Source organism: Chelonia mydas, chromosome 25 (genome assembly GCF_015237465.2).
Source record: "Chelonia mydas isolate rCheMyd1 chromosome 25, rCheMyd1.pri.v2, whole genome shotgun sequence".
In the NCBI taxonomy this organism is placed as follows: domain Eukaryota; kingdom Metazoa; phylum Chordata; order Testudines; family Cheloniidae; genus Chelonia; species Chelonia mydas.
In genome coordinates this window covers 3518652-3533452 of record NC_057858.1, presented here as the reverse complement: position 1 = coordinate 3533452, position 14801 = coordinate 3518652, and the positions used below count along the sequence as shown (strand labels likewise).

The 14801-nt window shown below is 53.2% G+C and overlaps 3 protein-coding genes across 6 annotated transcripts in view; all 3 read left to right on the top strand.

Annotated features, from left to right (window-relative positions):
* The window catches only part of FZR1 (fizzy and cell division cycle 20 related 1), a 34942-nt gene extending 28726 nt beyond the window's left edge, over positions 1-6216 (top strand). For all 4 annotated transcript variants that reach the window (XM_037885649.2, XM_037885652.2, XM_037885651.2 and 1 more), the window contains exons 11-14: positions 77-310; positions 413-517; positions 1455-1547; positions 2654-6216. In XM_037885649.2, the coding sequence (XP_037741577.1) occupies positions 77-310; positions 413-517; positions 1455-1547; positions 2654-2695 (474 nt within the window). In that variant the 3' untranslated portion in view covers positions 2696-6216. The remainder of the gene's footprint in view (positions 1-76; positions 311-412; positions 518-1454; positions 1548-2653) is intronic.
* NFIC (nuclear factor I C) overlaps positions 1-14801 on the top strand; it is a 361746-nt gene that overhangs the window by 259658 nt on the left and 87287 nt on the right. The window lies entirely within an intron of this gene.
* Positions 8090-14729, top strand: C25H19orf71 (chromosome 25 C19orf71 homolog). Its single transcript, XM_007070022.3, has 4 exons — positions 8090-8236; positions 9015-9247; positions 12714-12839; positions 13439-14729. The coding sequence occupies exons 1-4, from the start codon at positions 8163-8165 to the stop codon at positions 13579-13581; spliced, it is 576 nt and encodes a 191-aa protein (XP_007070084.2). The 5' UTR covers positions 8090-8162; the 3' UTR covers positions 13582-14729.

The following is a 14801-nucleotide window of genomic DNA, read 5'->3' as shown; positions in this document are numbered from 1 at the left end:
GTCTCCTCGGTTTGGAGGGCAGGGGAGCCGAGGTTGGAGTTGTGTGTTAATTAGTCTTGTTTCTTCTCTCCACCAGCTCCTTGTGTGGAATCACTCCAGCTTGAGTCCTGTCCAGCAATATACAGAGCACCTAGCAGCAGTGAAAGCTATTGCGTGGTCTCCACACCAGCATGGTCTGTTGGCCTCTGGTGGTGGGACAGCTGACCGCTGCATTCGGTTCTGGAACACACTAACTGGGCAGCCCTTGCAGTGCATTGATACTGGGTCACAAGTGTGCAATCTGGCTTGGTCCAAACATGCTAATGAACTAGTAAGTTCAACCACGGGGTTGGAGTCCTGCTGCTGAGCTTTCATGGATCAGGAACTGTCAGCGCTGACTCTCTCTTGTAATTCTTGTGTCTTCCCCCTACAGGTGAGTACCCATGGATACTCGCAGAACCAGATTCTCGTCTGGAAATATCCCTCATTAACCCAAGTAGCAAAACTAACAGGGCATTCGTACAGAGTCTTATACCTGGTAAGCTATAACCCATGCCCTTTGCTTAGTGATCTCTCCTATTGCTTCTGGTTCTGCTGTGACTGGGTTGTGCACTGAGACCGAACCCAGACTGGCTAGTACTGGTATCTGCTGGTTCCTAGCTATCCAGGGTTTGGTTAGTGAAACAAACAAAACTAAACTTCACTGCACTCAACAGGAGCATTTGGGATCTGGCAGTCCCTGCTTGCTGACACTGGAGTAAGGGATTCTTCTGCACTGCTTGACAAAAAGTGACACTAATTAACCTTTGGACAAGCCCCAGGTTGTCAAACTCCAACTCCTCTCACTTCTGAGGAGCACAGATACCTGGTACAGCAAACAGATCTTAAGGGAAATTTATAAAAGCCAAAAGCTTCTTCAGAGTTAGAAGGCTTTTTTTAATCCTCCCCCAGATTCCACCTGCTATTTTTCCTCTTCATGGTTGTGCATTAAAACGTTCAGTTCTGTTTAATCCAGTTCCATCTCTTGATAGCTATGTCTCTTACCTGCTTTGTTCTCCCTTTCATGGTACTTGAGGAAGCTTCAGCACAGAATGGGATCAGCTGAGCTTGTCTCATACTGTTTTAGACACTGTGGCTAGTTCATTTGTTAACAATGTGTAGGGTGATGTTGGCATCTTAACAGCTTACTTCTGGCTTTATAAAGAGAGGTGCGATTCCAGAGATAATGTGAATGACCCTTGTGTACTCTATAGCGGCATAAACTGAGACTTGTTTCCATAATTCTGTATCTTACCTGTGGCAATGGTGATGAGGCAGGAGGAAAGCAAAGGCAGGTGGGCCTGGTTCACCTCCATTAGAGAGAAGGAATCGAACGTTTGTATTCTGGTGTGGGGGAGGCCTCCATTTTAAACTACCATTTAGCAACCTGTGAACATGTATTTTGAAGACTGTTTGTGTTTTCTCTCTTGCCTTAGGCAATGTCTCCTGATGGGGAGGCCATAGTTACAGGAGCAGGAGATGAAACCCTGAGGTTCTGGAATGTCTTCAGCAAAACCCGCTCAACAAAGGTAAACTCGCTAGTGTATGTGGATAGTTAGTTCCTGTTTCTGCGGCAAGCGCTGCCCAGTGAGGGAAGCTGTGGATCTTCTATCCAGCTCTAGTCACTTGCTGTGTGACATTGGACAGTCACTTCTCTGCTTTTGTATACCTCCACTTACCTATGTGTATAATGATCAGACACCCAATGCTTCTCTCTTAGCAGCTGTGGGGATTGAGTCTTGATCAATTGCTAAGGGGTTTGTGATTCTCACTTGAAAGTAGTGATTTGTGAGGCCTCTGTGCACAGAATACGTGAAGTAACTAGCACAACTAAAGGCACATCGGTCTCCATTTCAGGGTGGGTATGTACATTCTTAAAATTGAACCGTTGGTAGTTATGCTGGTGCCATGCCACACCACTGATTTTAAGTAGCAGTGGTGTAGGGTGTCCACCTTAGCCTATTCCTTGCTAGCATTTTAATACACTGTTGCACTGTCATTTGTATACGTATTCTTCAGTTCTGGCACAATGGCTTTAGGAGACAGGATCAAAGTCCCTTAAGTCCCTGAGAACTGTCACCATTCCAGAGATGACTTCTCAGTGGGGGTCTGGAGGGCTCTTTTTGAAAAGTTAGTCTCCAGGCATCTTGAGCAGATGTGGAGAGACAGCAGAGGATGCCAGGAACCGAGATATTATGTGGAGGGACCACAGAGAGACAGACCAGCAGTTTCTTCATCTGGTTTCTGGTGGCTCTGCTGTAGGATATACGCAGCAATCCCTGTTTCACAGAAACTTGTACTGCAAAACTAGCCCATACCATCTTCTGCCATGCTCACACTCGCCATGCTCACACTCACCATGCACCCTGTATACGTGCATGGGCACAGGAAGGTTGATCTCTGACCAAGATCAGACTCGGGCATGCTTATGAAGGTTTGCCCTCTAATGTCGGGCTAGCCCCAGACCATTTCCCTTGGCTTGGTTTGCCTCGAGCCCTGGCTTCGCGGCAGAAATGAGTGTGTGGGGGAAAGGGCTGAGGCAGTGTGGTGGAGCTGTCTGCGCTCAACTCATTTTCTCAGTGAATATTTAGAGTGGGGATCTTGGGTTCAAAACTTTTCTCTTCATTTTTTGCAGGAGTCTGTGTCTGTTCTGAATCTCTTCACCAGGATACGGTAAACCCTGTAATTGCACACCAGGGGACCCCGGCACTATGTGCCAGGAAAAAACCACTAACTTGGCGTGTATGGAACCTCTCGCTATCAACCAGAAGAGGGGAAGGGGAGTGCCAGTGGGTTTGGAGGCTGGACTTTCAAGATTCTTCTTAAATACATGATTGCGAACCATATTGGACAGTATTTGGGGTGGGGCTGGGAGGGTGATGCAATTATCAAAGGGTTAAGAATTCATTCTTCATAAAGGGGAACAGGTGCAAGAGGGAAAAACTAAAGTATCTAATTTTATACATAGGGTAGAACTTATGTGATGTGGACCATGATAAGGAAGACTAGGCCAAGGGCATCCCAACTGCAGCTTTGTAACCTCTGTGAGAGATGAGTATTGTGGGGGGTGGGATTTGTTTGTGAGGCGTTTGGAATGCTGCTCTGGGTTCTTCATCATTCTCTGATTTGACACAAGTCTGAGTTAGTCAGACTTGATCAAATTTTATTGGTGGGAGAGGACAAAAGTTAGAGCTGGGAAGAAGCCTCTCGAATGTAGAGTGGGTATTGTTTTTGCTTGGCACTAATATTCCAAGTAGAAAAAAGAACTGCTTATTTTCCTCAGACACACAGTTTTCTCTTCCGTTTAAAAAAATGACTAATACTTGACATGGACGTTCACCTAAGAGTTTAATTTTCAGCACACTTAGTATCTGGCTAAAAAAATTGAGCTGAGAATTTTTTAAAAGATTTTAACAGCAGCTGCCTCTTCTGAAGGAAAGATTACTGCACAATCCAAAGAGATGATTATTTTTTTAAAAAAGAATTATTGATATTACACATTCAAAGCTGGTCTCAAGACTTTTAGTTTAATGAGGAAACAATGGCTTTTTTTAAAGACCCAGGAGTATTTATTTAGAGCTTTATGCTGTGCCAATTATTGCAGACTGATTGCTGCAGTGTCTTTCTGAGGACAAAAGCAGTTGAGATGGATTTAGAAAGAAAGACTATTGTGGATCTGTTTTCAAAGACAAAGGTTCTGTAAGATTGTTGCCTGTCTTCCACATGGGACGGAAGAAACATCATGTGTTTGGAAGTCTGTGTGCGAGGGGTTCTAGGCAAGGGAGAAATGTTGCTTTTTTTTTTTTTTTTTTTAAACTTTAATTAGGTCAGAGCCAGAGGCCCATTTTTAAGTTTCAGGAAGAGAGAGATCCTGCCAGTTTGTTGAAATAATGCAGTGAGGTGTGATGCTAAGCACTTGTGTGTGTGTGTGTCTTGCTTTTAATTTAAAGAGACGCTGTTATGCTTGCAGCAGCCAGTTCCTGTCTACTTTGTACATGTGCCAATGCTCGTCTGCTGTGCATCGGGCTGTTCGGCCCACCCCCTCGCCTCCTTTTGTAAAATGTTTGGATGTAAGTGCTGCCTCTTTCTTCTCTTGGCTGGTGTGTGTGTGGTTGTGTGTGTGTGTATATAGACCTTGTCCTGTTGTACATAGTGTGTAGGCAGATACCTTCTTGTGAAACCATACTGCCCGGGTTGCAGGGGGGGAGGTGTGGGAGGCAGCTGCTTCTCTAGAGCAGCAGTGACCCCTTTAGAAAGGGCAAATTTCAGGTAGCAAGTCTGGCAAAGAGAATTGCCGTGAATTGTGATTCCATTTCACTACAGCCTTGACCAAGCGTGCCATTTACAGCTAGTGCGTGGATGTTGGTCTCTGGGTGCTACAAGTGCTTCTCAAGGCTTGAGTGTGCCTGGAATATGCTGTGTTCCTTAGCAAAACTGATGGCCTTGGAGCTCTTGAAGCCAAAAATGGGACCTGCATATTCCCATCGCCTCCTTCCCACACTCCTCCGAAAAAGCGTTTCATCACAGATCTTCTTTACTCTGGTTCTCTCCACAAAATTCTGATGCACTGTAAAAATGTTCTGCAGTGGCCTCCTGATTCCTCTCTTGCTGCTTGTTACATGTTTGGCATCCTTAACCATCACATCGCTAACGCACTGAGGAATTGTTACCGTGTCAGATCATTAAGCCAGGCACACATGTCTGAATTGAAGGCATCACTTGCAGTGAAACATGGTCTGTCACGGGTGCCTGTTCCACCCCTTGGGGCAATTATGATGGAGAAAGGACCAGAGGAAAGTAATGCATGTCTTAAATCAGTGACTGGGAGGAGGGGGAATATGGCTGCAAGTTACTTCTGTGGCTTAGTTTCTCATTTGCGATCTGTGCTTTGGGATAACTGTTCCCCAGTCCCCTAGCTCAATGTCCAAACCACCCACCAAACGTTTTCCTCCTGGAGAAAAATCTGTAAATGGAGAGAAACCAGGAAACCATCCGTGAAAGGGGAGTAAATTTGTCTCTGCTCAAACTGTGTAAAAGTGCTCACTTAATGAGGAGAGAAACTCGGAAGGTGTCTGATGGTGTGTGCAGGCATGGTGAGGGGCGGGAAGGAGAGGTACAGGCTAGGTTGTGCAATGGTCCTGGTAACTATACTGACAGTAATCCCCTCTGCCCACCCCAATACCACAAGCTGGAGAGGAGCAAGCTTTACTGTTTGTCAGGCATGTGATCAGCCTAGGCTTGTGCGCCCTACATCAGAGAGCCACCCTTGCTGAAGCAGCTGGTAAAAGGAACATTCGAACCCATGGTGAGATGAGCTTTGCTTTTTATTGGGGAGGATTTGCTTTGGAAAGGAGAGGGGAGCAGACCCTCCCCTTCCTTTAGGCCTGCAGCGTTGGGTTTGGTTTTGAAGTAATCCCCAGGAATATAATGGGGCGTGGAGGGAAATCTAGAAATCTAGGTGCTCTGGCATCTGTGCTGCAGTTACGCATGGGAGCTTTCTTGTGTGTTGCACTGAAATCTCAAGCAGAGAATTGCATTCGACAGAGATGTTGGTCAAGAGGGAGCATCCTTCTGTACGCTCAATTTGTCATTCTCTGCTTCTAACAACATGCCCCTTATTTCTGTCACACCGTTTCAAAACGATCGCTCTCCTAATCCTCCCCCTGCTCGGAAGGCTGGGCTAACGCCTGCCTTGGGAGCAGGACAGGTTACTTTGTGTTCTGCTGTTCTGCTTAGCAGGGATGGATAGTTGATTCCTGATCCCATAGCTGGTTTATGGTTGAATGTATCGGCTACCTGGTTGGAGGGGAGGAGAGCAATGTTAAAGACCGTCTTTAGTGGACATAAAAAAAATACCAGCACAAATTTCCCTGTTTCCCGTGCAGTTGCCAAAGGAGGTAGTTTGCTGGGGCCAGTGGAGTGTCCTCAAAAGGTATCTTTTGGGGGGGAGGGGGTGCTGGGGGCATTTGTGTCTAGAATCTCATGTATGCAACTCGTGTGAAGCGATTGGCTGTCTGGAGTGTGCTCAATAGTGTTGTAAATGGAAGAAGAAAAACTTGCGTACATTTATTTCAATGTATGAACCATAACGTTTCTGACTTGTACAGTTCAGGCAGTTTGAAAGGTCTCCCCAGAGTTTATGCAGGTAAATTCTAAGAACTTGTGGCATTGTTACATATAATGCATCATATGGTGGGGGGGGGGGAATATAGAGACCATTGTAACTTTTCATGTAAAGCAATGTAACTGGCATTAAATACATTGTGAATTTAAGGCTGGTGTCACTTTCTTTAAAGCTTCACGTGAAACTTGTGAGTGATGTTATGCTTTAAGGTGCTGTGTGGATCCTGGGCTGACGTTCCGAGTCCCGGTGCCCCTCTGGTGGGGCTTCAGCCCTGTGGGAAATGCGCCTGGACTCAGGGCTTCAGCCCTACGCGAAGCACCTCGGGACTGAAGCACCCCCTTGCAGGGCTGAAGCCCTGAGTCTCTGTGAGCCCTGCAGTCCGCTGAAAAGTCTCCAGATTTGGACCGGGGACCACCTATTGACTACCCCCACTGTAGATGTTAAGCAGTGTTTGACAGAGGATTTTTGCATCCACCCTGCGTAAAGAAATGAGTGTCAGTTTTGTCAAAGGAAAGATTTAAGAGACCAGATGGGCGATACTACTGGGGAAATGGGTAAGTGCCCCGGACAAGGCACCGCACACCGGGAGACAGAGCCTGTGTTGTGGTGGTGGTTGAACACTAAAGGGCGGGTGACATATTAAACAACGTCTGCAGACTAGTTGTAGCCTAGTGCGTCCCAGGATATTAGACAGACATGGTGGTAGTGGTCAGGTTATAGATGGTGAGACCTCCCCATATTATCTCACCCACCCTTGTCTTACTAAGAATAGTAATCCATGCAGCTGTGTGCGCCAAGGTGGGGATAACCAAATCCTCATGCTTCAGTACATAAACAGATCACAGGGGTCAGGAAGGAATACTTTTCACAGAGGTGCTGCTGGGCACTGTGTATAGATTGGGCCGTTGTCTCCCTTTGAAGGAAGAAGTGCAGATTTCAGTTTGCCCGTTGAGAGCGCGAGCACCCTTTGTGGAGGAGGGAGGTTTGAAATGGCTGGCTAAAGCACCAGAGCTAAAGGAGGGTTTAATCTTCCCTTGTGAGTTGGTAACTGGCTCAAATACTTTGTGCTTGCAAGAGAGAATTTAGGGAGCTGATTGCTGCTGGAGTCCCCGTACCTCACTTTTCTCCTGTGCTTGGCTTGAGCTGCGCACTATCTGCCCTACTCTGATGGGTGCGATGTCGTACTAGGCGTCCTGTCTAGGCGGGTGGGGTGCTGCCGGGAGGCTTCTCTGCTGGAGGGAGGATCTGGTCATTGGGGCGAAAACTGAATTCCCTGCAGCAAGAAGGCTACCCAGCTATCCTGCCCTCCTGGCTCTGAGGGTTACTGACGGCAGGGGTCTGTGCGTTGCCCCACAGGCAGGAATGGAGCAAGAAAAGCGACTGACCAGAGAGTGTCAGTCAGGTAGGCTGCCCACTGCTATAACACCCCCCACACACACACCTTGGCGGGGGAAGCATTGCAAATCCTAGCAGCCCAGCCAGAAGCGTACATGTGCAGGGGGTGGGAACTGAACGAGGCAAACTCACAAGGTGTAATCGAGCCGGGGGTGGGTCTGACAGCCCAGCCTGGGGCAGCTGGAGTGCGGAAAAAGCAGCCAGCGAGGGTCTCTGCACTGATGGTTGCTGCTGCCCCAAGCTGCAACTCTGTGTGTGTGTGTGTGTGTGTGTGTGTTGCTGCTGCCCCAAGCTGCAACTCTGTGTGTGTGTGTGTGTAAAAGCAGAGTCTGGCCAGATCGGATCCTAGGGCACCCTGCCTCATTGTACTGAGAGGAGCCAGAAGAAAACCTTCCCATTCCCCCGGAGGCAATGGTCCTGAATCCCGCCCCCAGGGCGGCTGCCCTAAACCTGCCACTCCTGGCAGAGTCTAGCTGCCTCCTGCTTTGCCAGCCTGGTTGCTAGGGGATGGTTGCCATGCTTTGTGTTGGGCAACAGTAGCCCAGAAGGATGACTGGCAGCAGCAGTGAGCCGGCAGCAGCCCGGGCAGGGGCAGCGTGGCCTGGACGAGGCGGGCACAGGGGGCATGGATTTGGGGGCAGACCGACCATACGTCCCTCAGGGGACGCTGGAGACAGACTTCCCGACACCATTGTACAGGTGAGAGCCTTGCCGGCGTCCGACTGCAGGTCTCTGTCTCTTGTAATACCCGGAATCCCTCGCTGGCTGGTGGCAGCGAGAAGCGGGGCTGGGAGCCAGGCCCTTCTGAGTCCCAATCCCAGCTCAGTCACTTTGCCTCTCTGGGCCTCAGTTTCCCTGGTGGTAGAGTGGGGATGATGATCTGCTCCCAGAATGCAGTGAGAGGGTCTGTGACGGAAGGTGAGTAGCACTGAGTCTGCCAGGCAGCCAAGCTGGCGGCCAAGAGGGAACCAAAATACCTCTTTGGTTGGGATGGGAAGCAACCCTGAAACCAACGGGCTGCTGTACCCCTCACTGCTGGCTGTTCTCCCTCATTACCAGGTTCTCAATGGACCCCCTGCCCCCATTCCATGTAAATCTTGGGATCTTGCATGTTGCGTGTGGCTGACAGGCATCCTTTGCCTTCTTTAGACAGCAGTTGGTTACTCACTAGCGTGTGCGCGTCCCTCTGACCCCTGGCCAAACCTAGGACACGTGTGTGCATGCGTGTTCTGACTGCTAGCTGGGCCCATGTGGGTGTCCTAGGGATCCCCCATTCTCCACTGTGGGGAGCAGCTTTCTCTGAGCTCCTGCCCCAGCTCGCTGAGCCCTGACCCCAGCAGCCTGGCTCTGAGTTCCCTGTGCGCGCTCCCTGGAGCAGGAGCCAGGTTGGCCCCACGTGTTCTCTCCCTGTCCCACTGGCCATGCGATCCCTCCCTTGGCGGGAGATAGTGCAGTGACGGCTCCTTTCCGCCCGCAGTGACGAGTACCTCACGCTGCACGGGCCCCGCAATGCCCCCATCCTGAAGCAGGCCGTGCGTTGGAAGTGCACCCCCATGGGCCGAGATGCCATCTCCCAGACCTGGTACACTGGGCTGACCAACAGCAGCAACCGAGACGCCTGGTACACGCTCACCAGCGGCCTGAGCCGCGAGGCCTACCACCGCTGGGCTCGCTCCCATGCCCAGAGGGAGCGGAAGACCTTGCCCCCTGGTAAGGAGGTGGGGCTGGGAGTGGGGGCCGCGTGCGGAGACAGAAAGCACCGGTGTGCGGAACTTGAAACCCGCCCTCGGTCTCGTATCCTGCACTCTGCCTGTCTGCAGATCGAGACCGTTCCCAGAGCCGTTCACCACAGCGGGACCCACCAGCCACTAAACCCTGCAGCTGCCCCGTGTCTGCCTACAGCCCGCGGGAGCCCCTTGCAAAGCCTTGCACAGGGTGACAAGCCACTGTCAAAATGCCTCCCCTGGGGCAGGGCACCAGCCGCCTGCTTCCAAAATTCATCCCATTGATACCAACAGCTGGCTCCTGTCATCGCCCGGGACGGTTCTGGGGAAGGTCTTGCTCTGCAGACGGGCCCGGTGCTGAGCAAGGCCAGGCGAGTTTTCCCACAATAGAGTGCAGCGCCAAGAACCGTGGGGGTGACCCCAGTGTTCCTAGCACCTTGCCCAGGGGAGTGCAGCCCCAGTGCGGACTCAGTAACTGGGGGTGAATGTGCAGGGTGGCTGCTCACTTCTGGGTCTTGCACTATGGCAGAAATCCTGGGTTCCATTCCTAGCTCTGCCCCCAACTCGCTGTGTGACATGTGGGCCAATCACCTAACCACTCTGTGCCTTGGTTTCCCTACCCGTAAAACAGTAGCAAGAGCGACCGGGCAAGGGAGTCGTGACGCTACATGTTTGTACAGCCCTTTCCATCAGAGGGTCTCAAAGGCCGATAATGATTGATAGGAAAGTTTAAATCGTATTTCCACACCAGTCTCTCTGAATGCTCCCCTCACGCCAGGTTCCCAGCCGGTGCTACGCTGCTCGGCACTGGAATCCAGAGGAGAGCAGGGGCCTAAACAGAACCTTCCTTGAAAGCTTTCTGCTCTGACGCTCATTAGTGCTGTATTCCCTGAGGCACTGGGCTCTTGATCGCAGCTTGCTGGCTGGCTACTTATGTGTATTGTCCTTAAGACGAGTTTGTAGGATGCCGGGAAATAGAACATTGACTAATCATCCTTTTCAAAAAGAAAAGGAGTACTTGTGGCACCTTAGAGACTAACCAAAAGCTTATGCTCAAATAAATTGGTTAGTCTCTTGACCTACGTCCTTTTCAAAAATCTCTGCTGAGGCTTGCGGCGGCAGGGGACCAGCCTCGTGTTCTGTGTCCCCAGCCCCCAGCGCACAGAAACTGCGGTCACGGGCCCGGACTCCAATGGCATGGCAACAAAACCCTGCATCAGCGAGTCTGAGTCCAGGGCTTCAAACTCAGCCTTGTGCTCCAGGGCTGGAAACAGCTGTACAGATACTCCCATTTGCCTTCTGAGACCCACCCCTTCGCCGGGTCCCAGAGCTGGAGCGGGAACGTCAGCACAGCTGTTTTCGGCCGGGGAGCGCAAACCCTGGGGGCATAGGGCTGTAGATCTGGCCTCTTACACTCACTGCCAGGTGGGGGTGGGAGGATTTGCAGTGGAGACATGCCCCAAGGCACTTCGCTAATTTAAAAAAAACTACTAATAATGTCACTAAGATGTGCTGAAAGAAACCTGACTGATTATCTTGCAGATTCTCCTCCTCTTGTTTGGCTAAATATGTGTTAAACACACGATTGGAGCAGCCATTTAATAACAGCCCCAACCAATGCCCGAAAAGCTCCGGGGGCTGCCTGCTGCCCTGTGTCTGCACAGCACCAGTGCAGGGCAACGGGGCGTCAGGCCAATTAGCTTTCAGCCCAGTTCTGCGCTCGCTCGGCCCTGGCGTGAGTGCCGATGGGGTCGGTGCAACAGGGGAATCAAGTCGGTAGTTTTATAGGCCACGGGAGTCTCATCTCTACAATGAATACAGAGGTGATGTGGGTAAATTCAAATTAATGGCATGGGGCATCTTTCTGTGCCAGGCTCCTTTAGGGAGTGAGCCGAGCGTAGCAATGGCAACCTGCCTACATGATGAGTTTTTAGTGAGTGTGTTATCCTAGCACCTGGGACCCCACTGTGATGGGCGCGGAACAAACACGGACCAAGGGGACGCTCCCTGCCCTGAAGAGCTGACTGTCCAAGATGAGACCAGTGGCCTAATTGCTGTCACGCTTTTTGTAAAGGAACGTCTTGAGCTGACCTTGATTCCCAGGCAGGGCCGATGGGACCCCCTCTAACCATGCGTGTGCGCTGGAGCCTGGCTAACCGGCCCTCGTGGGAGTGGGGGAAGGGATTGCTCCAGAGCTGCTGTAGCCAAGGCCAGGGGAAATGCAGGACTTCCACAGAGGCAGCGTCAAGGCCGTGCCGTACGCAAGCGAGGCTGTGGGCAGTGATTGGGGGAGGGAGGTCGAGGGTCCCCCAAGGTTATGGGAAGTGGGAGCAAGTTGAGGCTTTGATGCTCCACATGAGTCACGCACCCATTGCTGCTTCTGCGCATTTGCCCCTTGTGGGAACGTGCCAGGGCCCTCGGGGGCACGTTGGGGAATCAGGGCTGTGCTGGACACTCGGGGTCAGTATGATGCACCAACAGTCCAGTAGGGGGAGCTCACATTCTTTGTGCAACAGCTGGAAGGACCTGGACAGCTGTGCAGGGAAGGTTGGTACCTGCGTTTTGGAGGTGGAGAAGGAGCTCTCCTCTGCACTGCGGCAGGAGGCCCCGGGGCCGGGACAACATGGATCAGGGCATGAGGCAAGTCAGCACGGACGGATCCATGCTGACAGATGCACGCTGACTGGGTGTGATGCAAAATTGCATCAGCTGGGCCTGAGTTTCTGCAATGCAGGGGCTAAGAACTCCCTCTGCCCCCTTGCCCTGGCTGCTGCTTTGCACATGCCCCAACCTAACCCCTGTCTTTCCAGAACCCCGCTCCTCCCTCTTTGGGGAACACGGGCTCAGCTTTGAAATCTCTTGCGCTTCACGTGAGGGTTGCAAGACACAAAGTCACTCGCTTGTGACCTTCTGGGAAAATCTCCTTGGGGGCTGAAATTTTCCATGCCAGGCCCTGTCCCTCTGGTGACTCCTTGGGATGTTTTGGGGAAATCAGTTTTCAAGTAACTGACAAGCTGAGGCAGTGTGGAGAGGGGCCAGGGAAATGTCTTTTCTATGCATTTAAAACCAGTATTTTGCACGAGGCTGATTGCAGTACGATTGAGGTGTAAAATGTTACCCTTTGCATGTGACGGTGCCTAACCAGCCAGTAGAACCCCTTGCCACAAGACATTAACGAGGCCCGGAGTTTACATGGTTACAAGAAAAGGATCACATTATTAAGACTAGCCAGAGCTGTGTTAAGTAGGATAAATAATTATAAGGCAGGGGAACCTGCGGGTTTCAAGGCACTACCCCTCGCTGACTGGCTGAGCTCAGCAGGAACATTGCCTGCTGTGAAGATTATTCCCACACAGTCTGTCGTGGGGTTTGCTGGAACATGCTTTGCATCGCCTCGATCCACGCCTCGGCCCCGTCCCGGTGACTCTGCTCAGCTTGCTTTTCTCCAACAGCCTATGCCCAGCACCTGTGGGAGGTATCGTGGTATGACCCAGTGGTCCCAGCTCAGTATTTGGAGCCCAGTACCAGGTGGGGGGCCTTCCTGTGGAAAGACAAACCCGTCCTCGGAAAGGAGTATGGTAAGAGCTTGTGGCTTTGATCTCTAGGGCTGGGGGGAGTGAGTGGGCAAAGCAGGTCACTGACTCCCACCCCCTACGGACCTTTTGCTGCTTCTGAGTCTTCTCCTTGTCCCCCACTCCCCGTGTCCCCCTCCCCACACACACACGCAGGGGGCCCAGAGCCAGTGTGCTGGGGGACTCCTGGCTTCTGCCCCTCATGCTGCCATCAACTCCCTGCAAGACCTTGGGCAAATCGCTTTCCTTCCCGGGGCAGGGCTAGTGATCTGGCCCATCCTTTGCCGGGGGGGCTGGGGGCGAGGCCCGGAGCAGTGCTAAGTCTCGTGCCATTAGCCTGAGTATGTTTGTAAAGGGGGAGGTGGGTTTGGGTGCAGCTTGGCCCCTGTCCTGTCCCCATGGCCTCTCACAGGTGGGGCACGTCCCTTCTCCTGTCCCCCAGCTGCGAAGCAGGGTTAAGATCCGCAGCATCCCGAGCGCCCTGGGGAAGGCGTGTGAAGGGGCCAGCGGCGTTAAATCAACGGGCGAGGCCTGGCTGCTCCCAACGTGGTTCTCGGAGTCTCTCCCATGCCCCCCACTCACTTGCTCTCTTCTCCCCTCGACAGTTGTCAACCGTAACCGCGCCAGCAGTGAGCTGAAGGGCCACGCTGGCTACGTCCCCTGCTTGGCCGCCCACAGGCCCGCCTTCACCACCCGGGACCTCCGCACCTGGCCCCTCTTCAGCGCCCAGCCCTCCACCAACCAGTAAACGCTGCTCTGCCACAGGCTGCCTCTCGGGGGCTGAGGGGAGCGAGCGGGGCTGGGCGGCGAGCCGCCCCCAGGGGCAGGGCTGCCGGGGCTCTCCTGGGAGTCCTGCTGCAATGAGCCCGGCTCTGGGCTCGTGGCCAGCAGCCCTGGGGACATGGAGTACCCACGGCAGGCCTGTGTCTGCGCAGGCTGAGCTGGCAGCAGGCCCTGCCCACCCATGCGCCCGCCTCCGGTGCCATGCCACCCCCAGCGGGCTCCCCCTCCCGCCAGGAGCACACAGCATCGCCACACGGGAAATTCTCGGCTGCCTTCCCTCCTCTGTCCAACCCCTGCCCCTCGGCCGAGCCCTGGGGCCGGAGTGGGCGGCAGCCAGAGGGGTTAACAGCGACCCCCTCCCCCCCTGCAACTTTCGTTTCGGCACCGGCGCTGCGTGTGGGCAGGGCAAGAGGGCTCCTGGCTGGTTGTGCTCCCAGGCTGGGCCCAGGTTCCCCTTGACATGCACTTATTAGGGTGCTCTCAGGCTCACCCACCACCCCTAGTCCCCTGGCCTCCCTTCCCCTGGCAGAAGGTGCCAAGGGCAGAACCTGCTCTGGGCTCCTCCCCACACTGGCTTGGGGCCTTGTAGGGGATACAGCTGATGCTGGGCCCCCAGGCTTGCTGCTCTGTTCTTCCTCTGCAGCATCATTGCTGCCCTGAGCTGGCCGTGCCCGGGCAGGGCTCACCCACCATCTCACCCCTGCTTTGTTCCCGCTCCAGGCAGCCACAGGGGCTGACAACGGTTCTGCCCCAGCCATGAAAGGATGAGCAGGTCCAGCAGCTTCCTGAGACTATCCCCCTCCCCCGCCCCCCTCCCCTCCCCCAAGGACTCTCCTGCCTGGGCAGCTGGGTTTACCTGGCCCTCCTCCCCACGCACTCACTCACCAGCGCCCCCATCCCTGGCTTCTCCCTCCCCAGAGCCAGTCCTGGGAGCCGGCAAGGCAGGGGCCCAACGTCCCCTGGGGTCCAGGCTGGAGGGTCCTGCTGCAGGGCAGGGGAATAGTAGGGATTCAAGTGGCCCCCTCCCTGCAGGCCTAGAGCTTTGCTGTAGACACACGAGTTGGAGCGTGAGGCTGGCTTGTCTTTATTAACAACAGACCCCAGCCCTTTACCCCACCCTCCTCTCACGGCCCCGGGTGCCTGTGGGGGATGGACACAGGCAAGCTGCCGGGGTCGGCCGACAGC